The sequence below is a fragment of the Oncorhynchus masou genome, chromosome 8, assembly GCF_036934945.1.
Source record: "Oncorhynchus masou masou isolate Uvic2021 chromosome 8, UVic_Omas_1.1, whole genome shotgun sequence".
In the NCBI taxonomy this organism is placed as follows: Eukaryota; Metazoa; Chordata; class Actinopteri; order Salmoniformes; family Salmonidae; genus Oncorhynchus; species Oncorhynchus masou.
In genome coordinates, this window is record NC_088219.1 from 25,318,760 (window position 1) to 25,346,602 (window position 27,843).

A 27,843-nucleotide genomic window follows, 5' to 3' on the forward strand; every position below is an offset into this window, starting at 1 on the left:
CGCCCTTTCTGCCTGCTGCCCTCTCTTCGGCTCACATTGATCTGTCCCCTTACAGAATAGATCGGAATACAATAATTCAGAGCCAGGTAAATTGGAGCAATAACTCAGGCCATTAGAGAATTAGTTTGTTTTAAAAATCGGCCAATGATCCTGGGCCGAGCTGATTGGTTGGGGAGCGACCCAGGCATTTAATTATTGAGCGGAGGGCCTGCTGAGCTATTTCTTCTGAAGGTCAGAGTGCCACTGCAATCCTAAGTAAAGCAACAAAAGGAAGGAAGCAAGGGAGGGAGAAATCCAGTACAAATGAACTTAGCACGGCCGCCCGCATTCCTCTGTTACTTCCCAAGTGGCAGTCCATTACCACGCCTGTCCAGACGTCGCTGCAGGCTGGATTATAATAATTCTCATAATTCTGCAGGCTCCCTGTGTGGCAAAACTCTCCCCCTCTTTTTCTCCCTTCTGTCGCTCTCCACCATTACTCCATTCCATCCCACTATCCCTCCCTGAATGCTTTAATACATAAGGTAACAGATTCGCAGATGAGTCAAACCTGCCACGTTGAACTGACATCCATCAATAGCTTATGTTACTGCTGACATCACTGCTTGTATTACCTCGCTACCGCTGGGACCTAATGCATTCTACAACAGGACCCCTGACAGCAGTGCAGAGCCGACCACATCTGTGCCTGTCCAAAATAGGTCTTGCAACAGAGAGCTTAGCATCAAGAACTATGTCTTGATAAAGCACTGGATGGATTGAATATACTTGGTCCCCCCCCTAGAGGCTAGTCCAGTCTGCCCCATGTCTGTTAGATAAGCGGCCACAAAGCAACAGGCTTCATTCTCCACTGTTCTCCCTTCCTCATTGGGACCCAGAATACAAATGCGGGTACAAGCATCCTGTTTTTGTGAACTATGTGGAACAAAGAGGTGGCTCAGGCCCCACACACAGGGGAGGAAGGCATCGATCGATGGGCGGTGGGAGGCTACGAGATCCACATGGAGAATGAGTTCCTCAATGAGCCAGGAGGGGTGGGTGGATGTGGGGAGTTGCTGTGTGAATAGGACCGTTTAAAGGGGGCTCGCACAAACAACGCTCCCTTGTTGTTTCTCTGTTATTTGCTGAGGCAGACTTCCTCCTCTCTTTACCCTGGTTATTCAGGGACTCAATTGATCTCTTTCTCTCTCTCATTCCCTCGCTCTGCCTTGGTACACAACACTTTCAAAATACATATTCATGTACATATCCTAGGCTATTGTGTGAAAATTGAGGGAGATTTCAAATAGTGTGGTTCTTCTTACGCAACGGGAGGCAACCAAATCGCGGGTGGAGAGAGACGGGTAGTGAGGGATAATGCATCTGATGTTGATTTGCCTCTGGGGGGTGTCCACCAGGAAGTTGCCTGTATGTGAGTACAACTGCCTACAGTAGCTAGCATGAAATCAGCCTACTGCACTGTACCCTTTTTAATTCTCAAATCACAAGAGGTCTAATCTGTAAAGATATATCATGATGGTGCAAATCCTCCCCTCGGTTTTGTAGATACAGTATGATGATATCTCACCCCCCAAAAAAATTGCAGTTCGGAATGAAGTTTGTCTGGTACTATTTCCTGTCCATTTGGATGTAGATGTTAGTGTACAGCTAAGCGAGACAGTGATTTTAAATACACCAGTTGGTATGAGGCTGCTCCGGGCCACAATAATAGGGGAAACAAACTGGTATCAGAAGGAATTATCCAACAACTCCTGCCTGTCAGACAACACAGATCTGAGAAATTTCAGAGACTGTTGAGTAGACTGTATGTTTGGATACTAGTATGGCAGTTAGAGTAGAGTGCACTCAGAGAGAAAGAGAATGCTGCTGGTCTGAATGCTGTCTTAATACCCCTGGGCCAGCAATCAGACCTGCACCGCTCTCATTCAGTGTAAAATAGTAAAAACATGCATGTCTGTCTGGAATGGACAAGACTGTGTGAATAAGTCTGCCTGGGTAAGGAGGACGTCTGTCGCTAGGGGTGGCTAGGGTCAGCATCTTGAGAGAGAGAGATTATTTTTGTAGCTGCAGAGGGGGTCTGTGTGGTGGTGGCTGTGCCAGGGTCTCTGGCTGTTCTGCCAGGGCATCTGTGCTGCCATTGATCTCAGTAGGCAGAAACAAACAGGGGTGATCTGGCTAACACATACAGGGCCTGTTCAAATCCTGTTGCCTTCATCGGTCCTGCTGTCTCACAGAGAGGGAAAGAGAGAAATACTCAACTTGGTGGACGCAGTGTTTTCTTAAAGACTTTAATTAAGAGAATTGAAATTGTGTGTGCGTAGTTACCCTTTTTTTCCAGGGTCATATTCAGTATAGTATAATATGCAGCACCAGTCAAAAGTTTGGACACACCTACCCATTCAAAGGTTTTTCTTTATTTGTACTATTTTCTACATTGTCAAATAATAGTGAAGACATCAAAGCTATGAAATAACACATATGGAATCATGTAGTAATCAAAAAAGTGTTAAACATATTCAAATATATTTAGGATTCTTCAAAGTTAACACCCTTTGCCTTGATGACAGCAATGCACACTCTTGGTATTCTCTCAAACAGCTTCATGAGGCTGATCACCTGGAATGCTTTTTTTAATATTTATAACTAGGCAAGTCAGTTAAGAACAAATTCTTTTTTACAATGACGGCCTACAGGGGAACAGTGGATTAACTGCCTTGTTCAGGGGCAGAAAGACAGATTTACACATTGTCAGCTCGGGGATTCAATCCAGTAACCTTGCAGTAACTGACCTAATGCTCTAACCACTAGGCTACCTGCCACCCACTTAACAGGTGTGCATTGTTTCCTTCGTAATGTGTTTGAGCCAATCAGTTCTGTTGTGACAAAGCAGGGGTTGTATACAGAAGATAGTCTTATAAAATAATTTAGTGATATGATGAAACTGGCTCTCATGAGGACCGTCACAGGAATGGAAAACCCAGAGTTACCTCTGCTGCAGAAGATAAGCTCATTGGAGTTAACTGCAACTCACATTGCAGCCCAAATAAATGCTTCACAGAGTTCAAGTAACTTGAACATCTCATCTCAACATCAACTGTTCAGAGGAGACTGTGTGAATCACGCTTTTATAGTCAAATTGCTGCAAAGAAACCACTATTAAAGGACACCAATAAGACGAAGAGACTTGCTTGGGCCAAGGAAAATGAACAATGGACATTAGACCTGTGGTAATCTGTCCTTTCGTCTGATGAGTCCCAATGTGAGATTTTTGGTTCCAACCTCCGTGTCTTTGTAAGATGCAGAGTAGGTGAAAGGATGATCTCCGCATGTGTGGTTCCCACTGTGAAGCATGGAGGAGGAGGTGTGATGGTGCTTTGTTGGTGACACTGTCGTGATTTATTTCGAATTCAAGGCACACTTAACCAGCATTGCTACCACAGCATTCTGTAGTGATACACCATCCAATCTGGTTTGCGCTGAGTGAGACTATCATTTGTTTTTCAACATGACAATGACCCAAAACACACCTCCAGGCAGTGTACGGGCTATTTGATAAAGAAGGAGAGTGGTGGTGCTGCATCAGATGACCTGGCCTCCACAGTCACCCACCCACTCTCTGCCCTCAACGCAATGCCATGCCTGAATTTACTGATCTAATTTCGAGCCCCAGTACAATGTTTATCCCTCATTTAACTTCTTGACACATACATTGCCTCCCGAGCTCCCTCGAAGGAGACTCTCTACTCCGGGACGCTATTCGACCGCCAGACAGCAGAGTGAAGGAAAAGCAGCCAACAAGTGCTCAGCATATGTGGGAACTCCTTCAAGACTGTTGGAAAAGCATTCCTCATGAGCTGGTTGAGAGAATACCAAGAGTATGCAAAGTTGTCATCAAGGCAAAGGGTGGCTAAAATATATTTTGATTTGTTTAACACTTTTTTGCTTACTAACAGGGGCGCCGCCCCATGAAAATATATCACATTGGGCTCCACCACCACAGGCCACACAAACCCTGCGCAACTGCTGTAACCACACACCTCCAGACCCAATTGAACCATTCAAAGCTTTAAATAACTCTACCTTTGCAGGCTTGCAACTCTTGTAGTCCAATATTTACTGACAGGGAGCTGTGAAAATATAACACTGTGCAGACATGCATGCAACATTCTGCATACAGTGGAACTCCCTATTAAATGCGAGACAGATACACTCTATAAGAAATGTGCTAAAGGCCATCTTTTACAGCATAAATGTAATTTTAATGGTAAGATTCTTGAATAGAAAATTCTCTTAACATTAATGAATAACTTAAAATAAATATAACTTATATATACTGTGCATTAACGTCTTCAATTAAAATAAATGAACACTATCATCTATCATCTAGAATGATATAAAAACTAAATAATAAAATCAAGTATAGGTATACATACTAACTAAGTATACATACCAACTAGAAAATAAGCAGCTGTAAAAGTGGAAATGGAAACCAAAATGGAAATTAAAAGGCCTGATGGTGGCGCTATAGGAAAGGTCAAGTGGTCACCAAATCAATAGGTTTCTTCCACTTGGGGTCTTGATTGTGCACAGCACATTTTATGGCAATCCAGCCATTACTTTGAGATATATCTTGTCCTCAGTCTGTTCTCAGTCTTGTTCTCATCCTGTGGGCATCATGTGTGTAGTGATCCAATATCCATAACAATGCTATTTAACAGTTATCACTGGCCCTTGCTCAGCCTTATTCACCAAGAGCCCAGCGCTGAGCCTTCTTGCTAGCAAAGTCACTGATCAAGTCTTTCAAGTAGAGGTCGACCGATTAATCGGAATGGCCGATAAATTAGGGTCAATTTCAAGTTTTCATAACAATCAGTAATCTGCATTTTTGGACTCCAATTATATTGCAATCCACAAGGAGACCGTGTGGCAGGCTGACCACCTGTTACACGAGTGCAGGCAGCAAGGAGCCATGGAGCCAGTTGCTAGCTAGCATTAAACTTATCTTATAAAAAACAATCAATCTTAACATAATCACTAGTTAACTACACATGTTTGATGATATTACTAGTTTAACTAGCTTGTCCTGCTTTGCATATAATCAATGGGGTGTCTGAAATTGTGTCACTTCTCTTGCGTTCAGTGTAAGCAGAGTCAGGGTAAATGCAGCAGTTTGGGCCGCCTGGCTCGTTGCGAACTGTGTGAAGACCACTTCTTCCTAACAAAGACCGTAATTAATTTGCCAGAATTTTACATAATTTTGACATAACATTGAAGGTTGTGCAATGTAACAGCAATATTTAGATTTAGGGCTGTCACCCATTTGATAAAATACGGAACGGTTCTGTATTTCACCTAAAGAATAAACATTTGGTTTTCTAAATGTTTCCGGATTTGACCATATTAATGACCTGACACTCATATTTCTGTGTGTTTATTATATTATAATTAAGTTTATGATTTGATAGAGCAGTCTGACTGAGCGGTGGTAGGAAGCAGCAGGCTTGTAAGCATTCATTGGGCAAAATCAGAGGCTCTCTGGATGTTTACTTTTTGCCAAATAACAAGAAAATAAACCATTAGTTTTATCAGTACATTGTAAATAAAATATTGTATTAATGATGATAGGTTAATAATTGAATTTTGAAATGTTTTTTTAGGGCCCCTGTAAGTCATAGGCCCATAGAATCATCCTACCGAGTAGGTGTGTCCAAACTTTGGACTGGTACTGTATATTTTTTTTGTTCTATCAAATTTAGAAGTTAAAGATACCAATGTTAATGACATAATTACAAAACCCAATATCTGATACAAAGCCACATAACCCAGTTTCCCAACCACATTCTCATCCAGTTAGGAGACAACCCTTTAGAATAACCTTTAGTTTGTTTTCCACTAACCTTCATTTGGTAAGTGGCTATATGTTAGTATTACGGTGACACATATACATGCAAGCAGGCTCTCACATACTGGGCCAGCCTCACACGTGAATACTCAGCACACACACACACACACACACACACACACACACACGCACACGCACACGCACACCCACACGCACACACACACACACACACACACACACACAAACACACACACACACACACACCAGTGGCTTTTGGTGCCATTTAAGATTAGGGAGACAAATGATATTTTTTTGTGTGCATGGCCTTTTTTCTATAACTGAAAAAGAGCTTCACCATGTGGTCATCTCCACTAGAGGCGCCGGTTTCCATTATAGGTGCAACTGTCCCAGTGCCGCAGTTAGAGGACGTACATTTTACCATGGCATTTTTGACATTTAGCAGATGCTCTTATCCAGAGCATTGAGCAAGTTAGCGCATTGATCTGAAGCTAGCTTGGTGGAACAACCATATATTACAGTCATAGTAAGTACATGTTTTTAAGTTATCAAGAGGTAAACAAGTCATCGGACAGAGCGTCAAGTGTGCGCTCCGAGAGCGAAACGAGATGGGTGGGCTAAAGCTTAAGAGGGTGTGAATGATGCTGAATGGGTGTAGACAATGAAGAGCTCTTCACTAGATACAAAAAATGTGATTTTTTTCTAAAGTGAGTTTACAAGTTGATCACCTTTCAAATCAAAATTAGCTAGCTAACGTTAGCTAGTTAAACAGCAATGAACAAAGTGGCAACAATGCCAACTAGAAAAGCAAACAGCTTTGGGAAACAAATAATGTCAGCTAGGGAGCCAGCTAGCTAACAGTACACTTTAGCTTACACGTTAGCTTGAAATTAAACCACTTTCTGTCAAAATAATATCTGAACATGTTGCTAGTTAGACTATCTTACCTGTATACATCAACATGCATCATGGTCGCGTCTCTCTGTCAGGAATGAAATACCACGGTTGCCCTTAGTTTGAAGATGTAATCCGGAGACAGGTGTTTTCTCAATCTCTTTAGCTAATCTCTTTATACTCTAATTCCACTGATTTCAGAACTTGATCCTCCAGACAATGGAGAGCAACACTTTTACAGCTCCACCACACAATATTTTTTTTAAAGCCGCGTTCGACAGGATTACCATAACAGACTGGCGAGCTCAAATAGACAGACACCTTCAATATGGCAAACATATCCAAACTCCTCTCGGCATGTCCTGCCCACTCATTATCTCAGCTAGTGGGAATGTTGCCAACTTTTTTTGTGTCTTAACCAACAAAGCTCGTAATTGTAATTGAACAATTGTATCCGTATTTCCAGATGGCATACATGTTTGTTATTATGGCACATTAAAGTTCACATGTTCGAGAAGGCGTTTCTGCAAAAAAAAAACATTTTGATAAAAATTAAAAACAATTACCTTCAAATGTCTCTCCTGTGAAGTAGTGACTTCAGACATACGCCTAGTTTCCTGAATCGGGTCACATATACTTAAGCAAGCATATCTTAAGAAAACATATACACTGAGTGTATAAAACATTAGGAACACCTTAATCTGGGCATGGACTCTACAAGGTGTCAATTGTTCCACAGGGATGCTGGCCCATGTTGACTCCAATGCTTTCCACAGTTGTGTCAAGTTGGCTGTATGTCTTTTGGGTGGTGGATCATTCTTGATACACACAGGAAACGGTTGAGCAGCGTTGCAATTCATGACACACTCACGAGTGTGCCTGGCACCTGCTACCATACCCCATTCAAAGGCACTTAAATACTTTGTCTTGCCCACCCTCTGAATGGCACACATACACAATCCATGTCTCAATTGTCTCAAGGCCTAAAAATCCTCCTTTATCCTTTACAGGATTGGTGGGTCTCCCGGTTGAGCTAACGTAGGCTAATGCGATTAGCATGAGGTTGTAAGTAACAAGAAAATTTCCCCTGACATAGACATATCTGATATTGTCAGAAAGCTTAAATTATTGTTAAACTAACTGCACTGTCCAATTTACAGTAGCTATTACAGTGAACTAATGCCATGCTATTGTTTAAGGAGAGTGCACAGTTATGAACTTGAAAATGTATTAATAAACCAATTAAGCACATTTGGGCAGCCTTGATACAAACGTTTTAACAGAAATGCAATGGTTCATTGGATCAGTCTAAAACTTGCACATACACATACATTGTGCCAGGGCTGGAATAATACATTATGACCTGTCTCTTGCAATGATAATGGTACAAAACAAAACATTTTTCTTTGTAATCTTTTACCAGATCTAATATGTTATATTCTCCTACACTAATTTCACATTTCCATAAATGTCAGTGTTTCCTTTCAAATGGTATTAAGAATATGCATATCCTTGCTTCAGGTCCTGAGCTACAGGCAGTTAGATTTAGAAAATTGAAAAAAAGTGTCAGATCCTTTAACCTGTCTCCTCCCCTTCATCTACACTGATTGAAGTGGATTTAACAAGTGAGATCAATAAGGCATCATAGTTTTCACCTTGATTCACCCGGTCAGTCTATGTCAAGGAAAGAGCAAGTGTTCCTAATGTTTTGTACACTCATTGTATAAATATATACTAACAAAGCAATAGCAGCCTATAACATGTATACAGATCAAATACACACATTAACCCTAACAAAGTTCACTTACATGTTCAGTGGCACACTAATACATGGTTGGGTAAGTCCAGGGAAGGCTTGTCTGTTCAGGAAAGTTCCAGCTATGAGTTGTAGTGGAGGACAGGAGTTTGCAGAGACCTTCTCAACCTGCCCTCCGGGAAACAGCTGAAGCACAAGAAGAAATGGGGGCCTGTTACGGCCAGCAGGTATAGCCTGTGATTGGCTGGCCCTGGTCCATTCCCTGGTGAACTGGACCCGGATTCACAAAACCTTCTTAAGAATGAATAAAAAATGATTTAATAAGTGCAATGTTTACTTCAGTTTCTTCAAATCAATGCAAACCTTAATTTGAAAAGCTTTTGATTACATATTTGACTAAATAATTAATATTATAACAATAATGATTGTTGAAATGGTCATATCAAAATAAGATCAAGCTAAATGTATTGATTTAGCAACATATGAAATATTTTTTTTTGTGTTGTATTGGATAAAAGTAGAGACTCAGAACTAGAAAATGATATATCATACACTATGGTTGGAACAATGGGAAAGTTATTTTGCTTTAAAAGTTGATAAACTTGTCACCCCACTTTTGAGAAAATGGCCCTTGAATGTTTTGCTACACATACTGGAGAGCTCTTCATTATCTACTCCCATTCAGCATTGTTCACACGCTCTTAAGCCTTAGCCCCACCCATTTCTTTAAGGATTCACATGTGCTAAACAAAGTGAGTAAGGTAGTGAACTAAACAACCAAAGATTTCAAGCCTAAAAGCTGGTTTATACTACGTCAATCAACATGTCTGTAGACAGTTGTCGCAGTGACATCATACACATTCTATTGTCGTCTGACATCAAGCTGGTTGTTGTCGTTTTCAAAAAAGTATAAACACAGAAACGACAACCTGGTGGTCCAAAATAGCATAACTGGTGTATTTTAACATCAATAAACCCATCCGTTTAAAAATGAATTTAGTATATGTCAATCTAGCAAACCAAGCAACTAAAAGCAACTTTTTAAACAATGTTTTGGCTGTTTCTAGCTCGTTATAGCTAGTTCAAATAATGACCATATCATATAGCTGACAACATCTTAACTAAGCTAAATTGTATTCATTATTAGAGGAAAATAAACTCAAGAGTTAATGGTGAGCTAATTACAGAACATAGCTTACAGTTATGAGTGTTATGAAATAAAAGCAGGGTATTCTACCAGAAAATGTTTGAATTTAGACACTGCCTCATTGGCCTAACGTTATATCCTAATTTGACTTTGATGCAGATCATGTTGTTCTACACATGGAAAATCTAAGTTTATTTGATACTTGTAAGCCTAGTTTCCTGAAACAAATCACATTTAGTGATTCAAAGATTACTATGATACTTTGAATGATGGAATTTCTTTGGTTAGCTACTAGAGAGAGGAAGAGAGAGAGGGAGAACGCACAGAGGCCCCTCAGAAATTGGATGGATCCTCTAAATGTCCCTGACCATGTTCTACTCAGGCAATATCGAATATCACGACATTCTATACTGTACTTGGCTGACCTTCTAAATTAAAACTTAAAAAGACCATGAGAGCATGCCATCTTCTAATCATCCTACAAATCATGATAGCCCTGAGATTCCTAGCATTGGGATCCTTTCAAGCCTTGCTTGCAGGCACAGAGTTAGTCAGTCCTCTGTGAGTTGGGTGGTTAGTGCAGTGTGTGATGCACTGAGTCGTCAGGTACGAAGATTTATCAAGTTCCCATCAACTGAAGCTGAACAAGTAAGCACCAAACAAAAGTTTATTGAGGTTGGCTACTTCCCCAATGTCGTTTGTGCAGTGGATGAGACCAGTGTGGCAATAAAGGTCAGTGACGATGACAGGCACAGTATTGCCACATTGGTCGCATCCACTGCACCAACGTCAAAACATGTCTACATAAGTTAAGAAATGTTTTGCAACAGAATCTGTGGAATGAATACAGCCACAGTTCACACACACAGTTCACTTTCATACCAGCCACATACAGCATCATCATTTTGCTCTTTATATGATTCCTTATTGTGTCTACGCACTCTCCTCCTCTCACCTTTTCCCTTCCCTTGTGGACTTCATTGCACAACACAACAGCTGTCTGTGACTAGGTGCAAAAACCTATCCAAGCCAAACCTTCATACCATAACCGCTAATCGCTACATAGCCTACATCATTTTCACCATATTGACGTTATAGCCAATAAACTAGAACTAACATGTTAGAAAACCCACAATCCAATCCAATATAGCTCTACACAGCACAGTGTAAAGCAAGCTGTTCAGCAGTTACACTGGCAGGTCCCGGTGACAATACACTAATAGGATAGTCTTAGCCAGCTAGCTAACATAAATAGCATGCCTCTTTGTTAGAGTCAGCTTGTTAAATTAGTTACATTAGCTACATTAGCTATCTAAGTAAGTGAAACATAATAAGACAACAAAATCTCTCTCTCTCTCTCTCTGCTGCTTCTCCTTAATTGTTTTATGAATTATTTGTTAAAAACTGTTCAACTATTGTCTTTCTCTCTCTTTATGTCAACTACTCACCTAACTTCATGCACTGGAGTGCTAGCTAGCTTACACCTTCAGTACTATCTTCATTCTCTGACCCTTTGATTGGATGGACAACATGTCAGTTCATACTGCAAAAGCTCTAAAAAAATGGGCCTGTTACGGCCAGCAGGTAGAGCCTGTGATTGGCTGGCCCTGGTCAGCTGAATGAGTTCCCTGGTGAACTGGAATTTTGTAATGTTTCACTATATTTATTTTTATGTAATTCACTCAGTCGGAGTGTCCTCCCCTTCCTCCTCTAAGGAGCCTCCACTGACACACACACGCACACAAACACGCACAGACACACAACACATCGCACACACACTCAAGCACACAAAGGTAGACATGATGCATTCAGTTTCGCAAACTCGGAGCAATATCATTTATGAATCCCCTTCTCTCCATCTCCCCTCTCAATTAGATGATGCATTGTTATGTTCTGACAGCCAACTTGAAATTAGTTTAAACTAATTAAATTAAAGCAGGCTTCATTAAATTACCCTGCCATGGATTTGTCATTGCCACAGCATTTCTGGTTAGTGGCAAAGCAACCTAAGTCAATGCCACCCGTTTCTTTCCTGTCTCAGTTCTGCAACCATAGCAGAAAACCTGCATTGTCTGCAGTCATTGTTGTTAAGGTTCTATTTTCATGAACCGCACGCTATTGTATGCAACATCACAATGGGTCACATATTATACAGTAAACTATATGACCGTGGGTACTCTGGTAGTCATGGGTTAGGGTATATAGCCTACGGTAGGATACTGTATATGGATGCAGATAGACTAAAGTGAGATGTGGATGTGTCGGAGACTGAACTGATCCACAAATCCTACTGAATCAGCACAGATTAATGCATTGGCAGATATAGTCATCTATTTGATGGTATACCTTAAAGAACCCTGCCAGTACATATATATGGCTGCCATTACTGTACAATAGCTTTTGTAATCAAACTATTCTTCCCCCCTTTTACAGTAAAAGATTAGACCCATTAAATTGTGGCTGCTCTTTTATGACTTGTTATTGTCTAATAAAGCATGAAAAGGGAAGAATTTCTGCATATAGTGGCACTAATTTGATAGCTTGATGTTCTACAGCCAGGGGCCAAAGTTCTTAAACATAATTACAGATGGAAATGGTTTTCTTATCAGTAACTAAAGACATGACTCCACTGGCAAGTCGGATAATAATGTATGGTGACATCGTACAATGACTAAATGTATCATTTTAATACTCTGTCAGAAATGGTTTCAATTCTGTCTGGAATTATTCACAGTATGGTCATTATGCAGTAATTGATGAGTGTAATATCTTGCAATATCCTGTGGTCCATGCAATGTGACAGTAGGGTACCATTGACTTCTGGGATGTTAAGGTCCCGGCAACTGGATTCAGTCGCAAAAGTAGATGTTATTTATTTTACAGTGCAGCCAGTGATGCAGACGATTCAGAGTTGAAATAGTTTACAAAAATAAACAATAAACTTTGCCAAAAGAGCTAAATTCTCTCTACTCAAGAACCTGCAAAACGTCCATTGACTTATACATCTTGGTAGATGGCAGAGCATTTTACCTGTACAAGCATCTCTTCAGGAATGAGGAGCACAGGTATCCTAATTTAAACCATTCACACCTTTAAACAAATGCATTCCAAATAATAGTGATTATAGACTTAAATGGCAATACTATTGCCCAATTAACATTACATTGGCCAACACTTAAGTTAATGAAACCAATGGCATGATGAGCATAAACATTAGCATTCACAATCAACTTTCAAAACACCCCCAGAACGGAAGAAAACTATTTGCAATCTGTGGCTAAAATGAAGAACATGACCAGGCGCACGCTTACCGAGGAAGCCAGGTCAAGGGCGTGGTGAGTAGAGCGGTTGTGAATGGAGCATTGGTGAGTAGCCAAAATTGCTACACCAACCAAAATAAATACAATCCAAAACATTTATCAATTATATGATAACCAAACTCAGGCATTTGTGTTCTTATATAATATTGTAGCGATCCTTGCTATATGAGCCACGTTACAATTTCCACCAAGTGGTTTAACTCGATTGGAGCAAAGGGGTTATTGCCTTTCACGCCTGAGTCCCAGGTTTGCTTCCCACTTCCTCTGTTCTCTGTATCGGTGTCAGAAGTGGGATACCAGCTGTGAGGCCATCTGAACTCACTGCCCCGGACGTGTGAGTGGGCTGAGGCTAGTAGAAGCACGGGGGCGAGCCTCTTTCAGAGGGTGCAATGTACCGAGCCACGTTACAATTCCCACCAAGTGGATTAACCGTATTGGCGCGATGCATAGGTTATTTGCCTTTCACATCGGAGACTTTGCTGATCAACATGTCACTTGTCACTTCCCGCTCCCTCCGTTCACTACAATATAAAGCATGATGTTTAATGGGATTAGGAGTTTGGTAAGACATGTTTGTACCAAACAATCAGTCTGTTTGTGTCGGGAGAAATAGAGGGAAATGTCCCAACCTGGCTAAAGCTCACAGACACATTGTCACATGAGAATTAGACACACATGTATTATCTTCTGGGTGGTTGTACATTGTGCAAAATTATGGCTATCCCTTTTGGATGCATGTAAACTTATTTGTGCCCTGTCTCGTCATTTGTATGTCAAGTGTATAAGACTGGGTAGATATAATTAGTGCTGTATGGTCATCATAGTATGTGATCTGAAAACAAGACTTGTCCACTCTGACCTTAGATCTGTCTAACAGACTCTCGAGGTCACTTGCCAATCAATATCATTATAAATCATTGTTAACTTCGCTGAGGTTTGCTTTTGGAGAACCTTGCATGCTGTACTCATCCATGCATTGCCAATGTGTCCAATTCCTCTAATACATTGGCTTTACATTATTGATTGGACAGAGGTTCGCCTTCAAATCTGCATTGCCATGTCAATACACTTTGGACTATCATTTCCCATGTTCACCTAACCAATATATCTTTAGATAACCAATGTATCTCAAGTGAATGCTCATTTAAGGATATCACACCAATCACGCCATATTGAATACAGCACCACTGAAGTGTTCAAACGATCCATCATATTGCCCGTCGATTGGCAACATTTTGCCTAGCAATTTATTTCCTGAGGGAACATCAGACAATGCTTCCCCACGTAAACCAGCTCCATGTCACAACTTATCATAAAGCAGCCTCTTAACCTTGTCTGAACTTATCATGGCACCAATTAGTCTGGAGAAAGAGAAGGCCACACATCCAGGGATGTAATTCATTTTCATCTGCTGAAAGGGCAACATTCCTCGTTAGTATGGAAAGCTGCAATCTGGGCCCTTACTGGGAGGAGGATACGAGGGGCTTGAGATTGAGGAAAAAAACAACAACATAAATAAATCCACAAATCATATCACATCAAAAACAGTCTTTCGGTGACACTGTCTTGTTCGTTTTCCGTCAATGCCGATTAGCCTAATTCTATTAAGTCTGTTTCACTTTCGCTGACGCCCCAGTATTTTTTAAATAGACTCGTCATGTAAATATATTTATATATCCCCCTCCCTCTCTTTCCCCTCTTTCTCTCTATCTGTCTTTCCACAGGTCTCCACATAATGGAGCGAGAATGAACAGAGAGTGGCTGAAAGAAAAGCATGAACTGGAGGTTTATTGAGGTCATCTGCTTCCTGTTTATATGGGACCATATAACAGTTCAGTCTTCCCGCCAGGACCTGTCCGCCACCGATCAACATGTCACTAAGCAGTTTGATTGGCTCATCTCCGACCGCGGACCTTTCCACCACTCTCGGAGTTACCTCTCCTTTGTGGAAAGATTCCGCCAAGGATTTACAACCAGATATAAAATTTATAGGTGAGTTCACTTTAATTTGTGCGTTTGGGTGGAGCTGATCTTGCAGAGGTTTTTAAAGACACTCTCTGGCTAAATGTTTTTTTTTCTATTTTGAGTCTCTGTTTTGAGTCTCTTTGGAAGAGACCGCGCAAAGGTGTACTGTGTAAAAGTTTTGTGTGAAAGTGCACCCTTTTTACAGAGTTATTGTACTTACCCACCACACACACAAGAAAGTGGCTGTGCTGTGTGTGTTAAGTGATGGATTGGCTGTGCTGTGTGTTAGGCTGTGTGTCTGCTGAGAGGCAGAGGGTGTTATAAATACGTTATGCAACCACCAGCCATTGTAGTTATTTGCCTCACACATTGTGGCTCAGCTAATCATTCCCCAATTAAATAGTGATGTTAAGAGGATAGACAGCTGCAATGTGACAGAGATGGAGTCAGAGCCATCCTCTCTCTGATTAGCCTCTCAGACTCTACTGAATAGCTGTGTGTATAAAAAGCGGCTATATTAAAACGATAGACAAAAGCTGCATGGCTTGGCAGTCTGAATGAAATAAAACATCTAAGCACTGCATTGATACTGGCGCTGTATATTTTAGTTAAGTTCTGGCATTATTATTATGATTATGCAAATGTGTAGACATGTGGTTGCGATCTATTCAGGGCTACTGTGTGTGTTTGACAATGAAGACCCAAACGACACAAGTTAAATGTTAAGCCGGGCTTGAGGAAGGGAGGTCAATGTAGTGTGCAACATTGTCGTTTTTAATTCTTGTTTTCCATATCTGGTTGTGTTTTTGTCTTGAGAGAATAATCTGTAACATGATATTGACAAATATGTCGTACACACAAGCACACACAACTTTACTTCGTATTCTAGAAGTATGGCATAGTTGTCAAGGATTCGAGCTAGCATTTTGTAATGGGATATGGTTGGCATTCTCTTGACAGGCATCAGCGTTCATGTCGTATTCCTTCCTCCCTGCTACATTACGTGTTGTGAAATACATGATCTGTCGGTGTTTGATTTCAAATATTATCCTTCTGTTTCCTGCTGTCTTTGCATTGCATATCTCCTTACAATTGACTGACAAGGTACAGCAAATACATACTCTAGGTGGGAGCTTCCCTTTAGAGGTGTGTGCTTAGTTCTTCCTGCTCTGCAGTCCAAAATCCTAGAGAGAGAAAGGGGAGAGAGAGAGCGAGAGTGATAGGGAGACCAAGACAAGAGAGACTCATCAACAACATGTTACATTCATTTAGCTGTATGGTTAAACGGGGTCTCTCTGTTCTTTCCCTCCTTTCCTCCTCGTTTCATAGATTGCCTCAGTAGCCTCTGGTCCCCACTGGGTTTTATGTCTTTATATTGTCACATGTAAACAGAGCATTTACATAATATGTATCTTGACAGCCTGGATGGTATACAGAGGCAGGAATCTCAGACTAACACGTTTCCCCACAGCCATTCATGGCCCCATGCTGCTGTCGTGTGTGTGGCTTATGATGCTTGTTCGATTAATGAAAGAATCAGAAGAGGAGGCTCAGGCATTATGTATTTGCCTGGGGAACAGAGTCTCTGGCACTGCAACACAAAGGTTGCAGTAGCAGACTAGCTCGACTACCTCCTCACGTCTTGTTTACCTATCAAACAGTAGGAGGCATCGAATTCAGCTGTCAGTGCAAGGTATTGCCTTGCTTGTGACAAGACAATTAAATATTGCATCAATACAGAATGAAATCCATTGCACTTCTCATTAAAAATGAAAAGTAGAAATATGCAATCACATCTGTTAGACATCTGGGCCACTGTCAGACAAACCGATCTGAGTCATCTGTCAACTGGATGGATTCAAAGGAAAACCTACGTTCGGTTTAGTTGTTTTGGGAGGAGTCTGTTATACATATCCTTCATTTTGATGAAGAGTGGGCTGTATTTAACAAAGGGCAGCCATGCCCTCCAGATCCACCATCAAACTCAATGTGTTTTCCTATACAACAAATATGTTTACAGTGAATTATTGTGGTAATTACTTGTCTGAGCCTTTTATGTACATGCACAGGATGATATAGTACATAAACATATACTGCCAGTCTACTGCCAATACAAAAACAGAACCCTGATATTATTATTCACCCTGTTTGCACGTCTCACCCAAACTAGTGGAGGTAATATGAAATTAGATTTTGCAAAAATGTACAATGTGTTGTGAAAACTATCCAATTATCTATGAAAGTATCCAGCTGTGAAATTGGCATAAACGCTCCTATGGTCATAGATTATTCCAATCACACTTGGTAAAAAGGTAAAAATGATAAAGCTGTCTTCGTTCTCCTATGCTCTCACCCTCAGGTTCCCAAAAACCTTGGCTACAGAGACAGTTACAATGTCACATGACTCCTTTTCCACCTCTTTTTGGCTTCCATCTGAAGTAAGTAAGTTGAGAAATAAATAAAGAACCGGCAGCAGATGCTAACTGGCAATGAGAAGTGAATAGCTTTGTAAATTTCCCCAGGGCTTCCGCTGTCTTTGCGATTTACTGGTTAGAAAGTGGTTGAATCAGACTTACAGGGAGACAAAGCATCCCTCTCTGCCTCCCTTATCAAGAGAGATTATCCCAAGGCGGACCGTTGGACAATGCCAACCTGATCAGCAACAAACAAATCTCTCTCGTTTTTTAATAACCTCTGCAACGTGCCTCATTCTGCACGCCAAACACACATATTTAGAAAGCACTTGTGCTCGTTTGGCACGCCTGAAAGGTCACCGTCACTTGGGGCAAAGAAACACTATGTTGCTACACTTACCACACCCCAGAAGTGTGTTTCTTCCTTCCCTACGAGTAATTGGAATGCATTGGTTAAGGAATCGGCTGCGACAAATGTGCTCTTTTCCTCTATTCCTGCATTTTTTCTATGCATATTATATAGTGGCTTGCGAAAGTATTCAACCCCGTGGCTTCTTTCCTATTTTGTTGCCTTACACAACCTGAAATTAAAATAGATTTTTGGGGTGTGAGTATCATTTGATTTACAAAACATACCTACCACTTTGAAGATGCAAAATATGTTGTGTTGTGAAATAAACAAGAAATAAGACAAAAAAAACGGAAAACTTGAGCGTGCATAACTATTCACCACACCAAAGTCAGTACTTTGTAGAGCCACCTTTTGCAGCAATTACAGCTGCAAGTATCTTGGGGTATGTCTTTATAAGCTTGGCACATCTAGCCACTGGGATTTTTGCCCATTCTTCAAGGCAAAACTGCTTCAGCTCCTTCAAGTTGGATGGTGTACAGCAATCTTTAAGTTATACCACAGATTCTCAATTGGATTGAGGTCTGGGCATTGACTAGGCCATTCCAAGACATTTAAATGTTTCCCCTTAAACCACTCGAGTGTTGCTTTAGCAGTATGCTTAGCGTCATTGTCCTGCTGGAAGGTGTACCTCCGTCCGTCCCAGGTTTCCCTCAAGAATTTCCCTGTATTTTGCACCATCCATCATTTGTTCAATTCTGAACAGTTTCCCAGTCCCTGCCAATGAAAAACATCCCCACAGCATGATGCTGCCACCACCATGCTTCACTGTGGGGATGTTGTTCTCAGGGTGATAAGAGGTGTTGGGTTTGCGCCAGACATAGGGTTTTCCTTGATACCAAAAAGCTACATTTTTGTCTTATCTGACCAGAGTACCTTCTTCCATATGTTTGGGGAGTCTCCCACATGCCTTTGGCGAACACCAAACATGTTTGCTTATTTTTTATTTTTTTTTATTTAAGCAATGGATTTTTTCAGCCCACTCTTCTGTAAAGCAATGCTCTGTGGAGTGTATGGCTTAAAGTGGTCCTATGGACAGATACTAAAATCTCCACTGTGGAGCTTTGCAGCTCCTTCAGGATTGTCTTTGGGGTCTTTGTTGCCTCTCAGATGAATGCCCTCCATGCTTGGTCCGTGAGTTTTGGTGGGCATAGTCTTTCAATTTTTTTAATAATGAATTTAATGGTGCTCCTTGGGATGTTCAAAGTTTCAGATATTTTTTATAACCCAACCCTGATCTGTACTTCTCCAGAACTTTGTCCCTGACCTGTTTGAAGAGCTCCTTGGTCTCCATGGTGCCGCTTGCTTGGTGGTGCCACTTGCTTAGTGGTGTTGCAGACTCTGGGGCCTTTCAGAACAGGTGTATATATATACAGTGGGGCAAAAAAGTATTTAGTCACCCACCAATTGTGCATGTTCTCCCACTTAAAAAGATGAGAGAGGCCTGTCATTTTCATCATAGGTACACTTCAACTATGACAGACAAAATGAGAAGAAAAAAAATCCAGAAAATGACATTGTAGGATTTTTAATTAATTTATTTGCAAATTATGGTGGAAAATAAGTATTTGGTCACCTACAAACAAGCAAGATTTCTGGCTCTCACAGACCTGTAACTTCCTCTTTAAGAGGGTCCTCTGTCCTCCACTCGTTACCTGTATTAATGGCACCTGTTTGAACTTGTTATCAGCATAAAAGACACCTGTCCACAACCTCAAACAGTCACACTCCAAACTCCACTATGGCCAAGAACAAAGAGCTATCAAAGGACACCAGAAACAAAATTGTAGACCTGCACCAGGCTGGGAAGACTGAATCTGCAATAGGTATAAGCAGCTTGGTTTGAAGAAATCAACTGTGGGAGCAATTATTAGGAAAAGGAAGACCTACAAGACCAATGATAATCTCTCTCGATCTGGGGCTCCACGCAAGATCTCACCCCGTGGGGTCAAAATGATTACAAGAACGGTGAGCAAAAATCCCAGAACCACACGGGGGGACCTAGTGAATGACCTGCAGAGAGCTGGGACCAAAGTAACAAAGCCTACCATCAGTAACACACTACGCCGCCAGGGACTCAAATCCTGCTGTGCCAGACGTGTCCCCCTGCTTAAGCCAGTACATGTCCAGGCCTATCTGAAGTTTGCTAGAGAGGTTTTGGATGATCCAGAAGAAGATTGGGAGAATGTCATATCGTCAGATGAAACCAAAATGTAACTTTTTGGTAAAAACTCAACTCGTCGTGTTTGGAGGACAAAGAATGCTGAGTTGCATCCAAAGAACACCATACCTACTATGAAGCATGGGGGTGGAAACATCATGCTTTGGGGCTGTTTTTCTGCAAAGGGACCAGGACGACTGATCCGTGTAAAGGAAAGAATGAATGGGGCTATGTATCGTGAGATTTTGAGTGAAAACCTCCTTCCATCAGCAAGGGCATTGAAGATGAAACGTGGCTGGGTCTTTCAGCATGACAATGATCCCAAACATACCACCCGGGCAACGAAGGAGTGCCTTCGTAAGAAGCATTTCAAGGTCCTGGAGTGGCCTAACCAGTCTCCAGATCTCAACCCCATAGAAAATCTTTGGAGTGAGTTGAAAGTTCGTGTTGCCCAGCAACAGCCCCAACAGCCCCAAAACATCACTGTTCTAGAGGAGATCTGCATGGAGGAATGGGCTAAAATACCAGCAACAGTGTGTGAAGACTTACAGAAAACCTTTGACCTCTGTCATTGCCAACAAAGGCTACATAACAAAGTATTGAAATAAACTTTTGTTATTATTTGTTATTTGTTATGTTCCACCATCATTTGCAAATAAATTCATAAATAATCCTACAATGTGATTTTCTGGATTTTTTTTTCTCATTTTGTCTCTCATAGTTGAAGTGTACATATGATGAAAATTACAGGCCTCTCTCATCTTTTTAAGTGGGAGAACTTGCACAATTGGAGGCTGACTAAATACTTTTTTGCCCAACTGTATATATATATATATATATATATATATATATATATATATATATATATATATATATATATATATATATATATATATATATATATATACTGAGATCATGTGACAGATCATTTGACACTTAGATTGCACACAGGTGGACTTTATTTAACTAATTATGTGACTTCTGAAGGTAAATGGTTGCACCAGATCTTATTTAGGGGCTTAATGCATATGCACACATCACTTTTCCGTTTCAATTTTTTTTAACAAGTTATTTATTTAATTTCACCAATTTTGACTATTTTGTGTATGTCCATTACATGAAATCCAAATAAAAATACATTTAAATTACTGTTTGTAATACAACAAAATAGGAAAAATGCAAAGGGGGATGAATACGTTTGCAAGGCACTGTATGTTCAAATCAAACCAAAGTTTATTTGTCACGTGCACCGAATACAACAGGTGTAAACCTTGCATACAGGATCCAACCAATGGTGCGGAAAAAGGGTATGTGTGTAGGTAAAGTGTGTGTGTGTAAGAAAATAAATAAAACAACAGTAAAAAGACATTTGAAAAAAGAGTAGCAAGGCTATACACAGACACCGGTTAGTCAGGCTTATTGAGGTAGTATGTACATGTAGGTATCGTTAAAATGACTATGCATATATGATGAACAGAGAGTAGCAGAAGCGTGAAAAGAGGGGTTGGCGGGTGTTGGGACACAATGCAGGTAGCACGGTTAGCCAATGTGCGGGAGCACTGGTTGGTTGGGCCAATTTAGGTAGTATGTACATGAATGTATAGTTAAAGTGACTATGCATATAAGATGAACAGAGTGTAGCAGCAGCATAAAAGAGGGGTTGGGGTGGCACACAATGCAAATAGTCTGGGTAACCATTTGGCTACCTGTTCAGGAGTCTTATTGCTTGGGGGTAAAAACTGTTGAGAAGCCTTTTTGTCCTAGACTTGGCACATACATGAGTGTGTACGCCTCCACCTGTACCAAACACATAATATGCCATAAAGCCACTTTCGCTGTTACTGTAACGGATGTCGTCTGGAGATAGAGAGGAGGACCAAGGTGCAGTGTGGTAAGTGTTCATGATGATTTTAATTAAAGAAAGCACTGAACACTGAATCAAAACAATGACTTGAATTTACAAAACTGAAACAGTACCGTGTGGCCCAAACACTCACATGGAAACAAACACCCACAAAACAAAAGTGAAACCCAGGCTACCTAAGTATGATTCTCAATCAGAGACAACTAACAACACCTGCCTCTGATTGAGAACCATACTAGGCCGAACACAAAAACCAACATAGAAAAACCAACATAGACTGCCCACCCCAACTCTCGCCCTGACCATACTAAAACAAAGAATAAAATAACAGAACTATGGTCAGAACGTGACAGTTGCAGCATGTTGCAGTTTTGCAGATTGAATTGTTATTGACTGGGGATAAATCTGTGCTTGAGTGAGTGGTAGAATGGTCTGCTTTGCCTGGCCTTGACTTCCTCTCTCTGTGGCGTATGTACTCTATTATGGGGTTGACTGTGTTTTTAGATGATGTTGCTGTGGTCATTGTTCGCAGGCTCTATCTCAAGTCCTTGTGTGGCAGAGAAATCCAATATAAATGCAAATCTCTGTCCGTTAATGCATTTTAAAGGCTGGGAATCAGCATTACTGTAATCAAAGGAGGGAGATGGAGGTTGTTATTAAAAATGAAAATGTTTATGAAAATGTCATGATGGTGCTTATTGATCTTGGATGTGGGGTTTGTGGTGTGCGAAGGGGAGGCTTGCCTCGCACTGTCATTGGACCAAGATTCATTACCATCTGAAAATCTATCCAGGGTTTGAATCGATTAGCCTCCACAACGATCTACAGAAGAATTACCCTGAGGCATCACTCAGATGTCCACTCCAGCAGTTCTCTCAGAAGTGGCCCTATTTTGTCTAATTTAGTTTCGCAATTTTTCCATTGCTGAAACGCTAACTTGTGATTTGTGGTAGTCATCAATGTGATTACAGAAAAAAAGCACCTTGCACAGATTGTTTTCTGGCACAGATTGATTCCTTGCTTATACAGCGCTGACAGCGTCACCTAAACAGCCGTCAAGTTCAAGAGATGTGGGGCTGTATTTATAAAATGACAGACTTGGACCTATTTCTCAACAAATGCCATTTTCTCAGAAGGCCTCCGGAGCACCTAACTCAACAACTTTGGCAATTGGTGTTCAGCACTTTTCAGCACAAGTGTAACGGCGTTCGTGTGTTGAAGGAGAAGCGGACCAAAATGCAGCGTGGTGGTTAGTCATGTTCTTTAATGAAATTGAACGAAACATGAAATAACTTGACATACAAAACAACAAACGGAACGTGAAAACCTATACAGCCTATCTGGTGACAATAAACACAGAGACAGGAACAATTACCCACGAAATACTCAAAGAATATGGCTGCCTAAATATGGTTCCCAATCAGAGACAACGATAATCACCTGACTCTGATTGAGAACCGCCTCAGGCAGCCATAGACTATGCTATACACCCCCAAGACAAAACACACCACAAAAACCCATGTCACACCCTGGCCTGACCAAATAAATGAAGACAAACATAATATATTTCGACCAGGGCGTGACAACAAGCTTCATCTTCGCATGGATATTTCATCTGGAGAAAGAGAGATCGTCAATCGCTCTCTTTCTCTCGCTCACACACACTGTATAATAGTCAGCGTAAGTTGCGAATGAACATAGTGAAATAGAGGGGGAAACCAAATCAGGAGTTAACTAACTCCTCTTAATCCACTTTATTCCATTTGATGGCATCGTTAAATGTGTTTCGACTAGGTGAATTTTTGTCTGGATCGTCATATTTGTGTGTTGCCAACCACATTAGGATCTGTATCCTCTTACAGTATTTAGATGAACACATTTTATGATTGGTTCTGATGGCATCAGTAAACTTTTAGATCTCAATCCATCATATAAATTTGGGCATGTCCTATTTGCTCAGTTGCACTTCACATTTAGGGCACACGTCTATCTCAAAGTTGCACATGTACAGCAGGTGTAAACCGTAGTGAAATGCTTCTTGCAAGCTCAACAGTGCAGTGCAAGTATCCACATGTCACACACTTGCCGTTCACTTAGTTTGTATAATGCTGCTATACATAAACACAACGGTACCATACTTGCAAACATTAGAAACATTTTAACTTGGACCTCCGTCTCAAGATGTGCATCAGCCAATTCCCCCAGCAACATAATTATTTGAGGAAAATACACTCCACTGTTGGTCCTCGAGTCAAATAATCCTTATGTGACGAAGTAGATGTAACATAGACGCAGGGAGTCAGGAAACAGGTGCAGTTGGTGAGTTTAATAACAACGAACATGGAACTCTACAAACCAAGCGAAGCGTCTGACATGGAAACACAAACAAAACTACCTGATGACTAGTAACAAAGCAGTGCTATATGACGGGGAAGTAATTAGGGAGTGTGAAATGGTGGTTGCCAGGTGTGCGTGAAGAGGGTTTGCCAGGACCGCTAGTTAGTAGACCGGCGACGTCGAACGTCGGAGGGGAAGAGTGGGAGTAGACGTGACAGTAGATGATTATAAAAAATGCATATAAAACGTTGTAGGCCTACATTCAGGTGTACACGTCCATGTAATACAGTCTATGCAATATCACTATTACGCCATAGCAGTGTGTATGTCTGCAAGGCTGTAGAAAGACGTAGCTCTTGATGGACGTGTACACCTGAATAAAGGCCTACAACGTTTTATATGCATTTTTATAATCATCTACTGTCACATCTACTCCCACTTCTCTCCTCCGACGTTTGATGTCGCCAGTCTACTAACTAGTGGTCCTGACAAACCATTATCTTAATTTTCAAGCTGTTGGCTGCGCTTCACTTCTTAACACTAACACAATAAATGTAATTCTACATTTCAAAGGGGGGAAAACTCATGTGAGATTTAAACCCTTGCCATAATCTGCAACAACCACAAAGAGCTAGACATTGTACACTGTGCGCTATATGACCAGTCAGTCTAATGCATGTGCATGGGATCTAGTTGCTTTGATTATCAGAACGTGCCATTGGACTTTGTTAAGTGTGCTTTCATGAACAAGTGTTGGATCATGTCCAAGTTCGTTGACAATATTAATTGGCTAAATTGAACCGGATATAATCACGGACAGTTTACATTAGTAGTATTGAAGCACACATCTACCAATATTCTCACACTCACACCATACACAGCACATCGACCATGTTTGGTGGGTAGGTTTGAGATACAAGACATGCTCATTTATTTGCCAACCAGTTATACTGTGATGTGATTTGTCTAATGCATGGGGATTATGCACTTCTATAAATGAACATTTCTTCATCAGTTTAATTAGACCGACTTGTCAGAGATCACCTGATTAGCCTTAAATTATTGTTATACATTCACCACTGATCTTCGGCTTCCCATGTGCAAACAGTATGTCCTTGTTAACCTAGGTTTAAACTGTTCATCAAGCAGATATCACTCTAGTCTTTACTTAATCTACACCTTTTCTTCAATTCCCATTTTTTGTTGTTCACCTTCACTGTCTCCATCCTCCCTCCATCCCTTTGATGCTTTATTTTGTCCTTTCATTGGTAATGCATACAGTGTTGTGCACCACCCTAAAGCAATGTGCTATTAGCCCAAATAACAAAGTATGCCTATTGATCTGATAAGGACAAAAAGAGAGTCACTGAAAGGAGCCAAACTCATTCACAGGTTTAATTGTGAATAGTCTGTCTGGAGAGTGTTGTTGGGCCCTTTGTTTTAAGTGCCGGTAGAAGACAAATCCTTTGTCCCACTCAGGCTAAGTTGAATGAGTCTGGATCATCCATCAGTAATTAGATAGAACAGGGGTGGATCATTTAGATGCAGTCCACAGATCTGAGGCAAGGCGAGGGGAATGTTTAATTCAGGGGGCAGCCGCAGTTGTCCACATTCTGCAGAGAGAGGGGGTGAGAGAGAGAGAAATAAAAAGGGAGGGAGAGGGAAATAGAGAAGGCATTAGGGAGCAAGAACAAGGAAAATGGCATGAGTGTGTTTATGTGCAGGTGAAGGAGAGCGAGATCAATTTTTATTTTATTTATTTAACCTATATCTAACTAGGCAATTCAGAGACCGGGGCAGAGGAAACCAGTAAATCTGCGTCAATCTGCGGCAGACAGAAACAAGCTGACAGAGAGGTCAGAGTCAAGGTGATAAATAATCAGGGACTCCTTTACGACACGATACTCCCTCCAATGCCCCCTCCTCTCCAGCCCTCCTTTCAGCACTTGCAGGAACTTCCCAACCCTGCACCCATCTGTGGTCACTTACCCTCTACGACTGATTGTATATCCATGACGCGAAATATTTATCCTCCGGGAGCAAGGTTTACCATCTCTTTACTGTATAATTGCCATCACTGCAATGTTTGTGAGACATTTTTATTGTGCCGCAAAAAAAAAAAAAAAAAAAAACATTTCCCCTTGGAACAGCAACAGCCTCCCCAATTATAATCACACCCCGAAACTGAGTCAGCCAGTCAGTCAAGTCAGAGAGGCTCAGCTGTAAGTTAGGGAATCAAGAAGGCTGATCTGGGGAGGGAGTTTTCTTGTCTCTTCCCTCCTCAAACCTTGGATAATCAGCCCCACTGTGGGATTAGTTAATTACTGGCAGGGAGAGATGGTAATTATAAGGAGGAACGGAGCTAGAGGAAGTGTCGGGGTTAAGTACTGACTAATTCACTGTGTGGGACGCTGCTTGCCTGGCTGCCAGAGTCCCCCGAGACTTGCCCACATCGCCTCACCCCGGGGGAGGAAGACGATAGGAAAGGATGAGTGCCGTAGATTCTGCACCATGGAATTTGAATGTGTACTATTAGATGCTATAGATTCCAAATGTGTTAGCTAGTCATTGAATACAGAGCTAATTGTAATATCAGATATCACAGATTTAGATGGTTCTAAAGGTATACTGCACCATGGATTTTAAATGAGTACCATTAGATGCTATGGATTTTAATTGTGTTGTGGTGATAGCATAGCTGTTTAATGCATACTGTAGCTATCATATAGATATTTCTGATTCTAAAGATGTGAAATGCATACTATAGATTCCATAGCATACATGCATACATTATGTAAGAATATAGGCCTGGTAGATGCCTAGAGTCCCAGTGGATGTCTACTATAGATTACATAGCATATGTGTAAATATACAGTATGTCCAAATATATGCTTAGCAGATCTGATAGATTCCATGTAGATTTCTATGGATGCATTTACACAGGCAGCCCAATTCTGATATTTTTCCCAATTATTGACAAAATATTTTATCTGATTGGTCAAAATAACAATTGTTGGTAAAAGATCAGAATTTGTCTGGCTGTGTAAACAGAGGCAAATTCGTATTCCTATTCTATTTAGGGCATCATTGGAAGTTATTGCTTAGAGAATTCAGAACAGCAGCATATGGATGAGATACAATAAGCGGCAGCTGGAGCATTGGCAGTAACATTTGTTTCATTTTACTGAATGTTTGGCTTGACCTTGACACCTCTCATTCTTATGAGTAGTCTGAAAGTGTTATAGTTATGAATTAGATTTGCATCGAATTGCAACACAGAGCTAGTGTTTTATCAATCAGCAGAAAAGTGAGCTATAAAGCTACATGTTTCTGTTGGCAGGTGATGAAATTGCAGGACTAATGCAGTTGCTTTAGACGGCACCAACAACCTATTCACAGCATATTTTTTCCGTCATTAATCCCATACCTGTCTGAGTATATTTAATGCAAGATCAGTTGCTGCTGGTGCCTTTTCAGCTTTTATCAGTTTCCACTCTTCTTGACCAATGATGTCACTTGAAACACTTGAGTACAGTTGAGTGTAATACAACTCAAAATGTTATCCTCATCATGTTCTCTATCTCCTCTAATTTGCAGTATATTATGTGTTAATCAGCAGTAGTTATTCTATTACATTGTTGATTAGATCCAGACAAGTGGCCAGGCCAGTCACCTGCAGGTCTGATTCCAGCATCATGTCCTGTAAACCGCTAGAT

General features: G+C 40.9%; 1 protein-coding gene across 1 annotated transcript in view; it reads left to right on the plus strand.

The window, feature by feature from the left end:
* LOC135544449 (BMP/retinoic acid-inducible neural-specific protein 1) overlaps window positions 1–27,843 on the plus strand; it is a 119,880-nt gene that overhangs the window by 19,478 nt on the left and 72,559 nt on the right. The window contains exon 2 of the mRNA XM_064972061.1: window positions 14,702–14,969. Within this exon, the coding sequence (XP_064828133.1) occupies window positions 14,752–14,969 (218 nt within the window). The 5' untranslated portion in view covers window positions 14,702–14,751. The remainder of the gene's footprint in view (window positions 1–14,701; window positions 14,970–27,843) is intronic.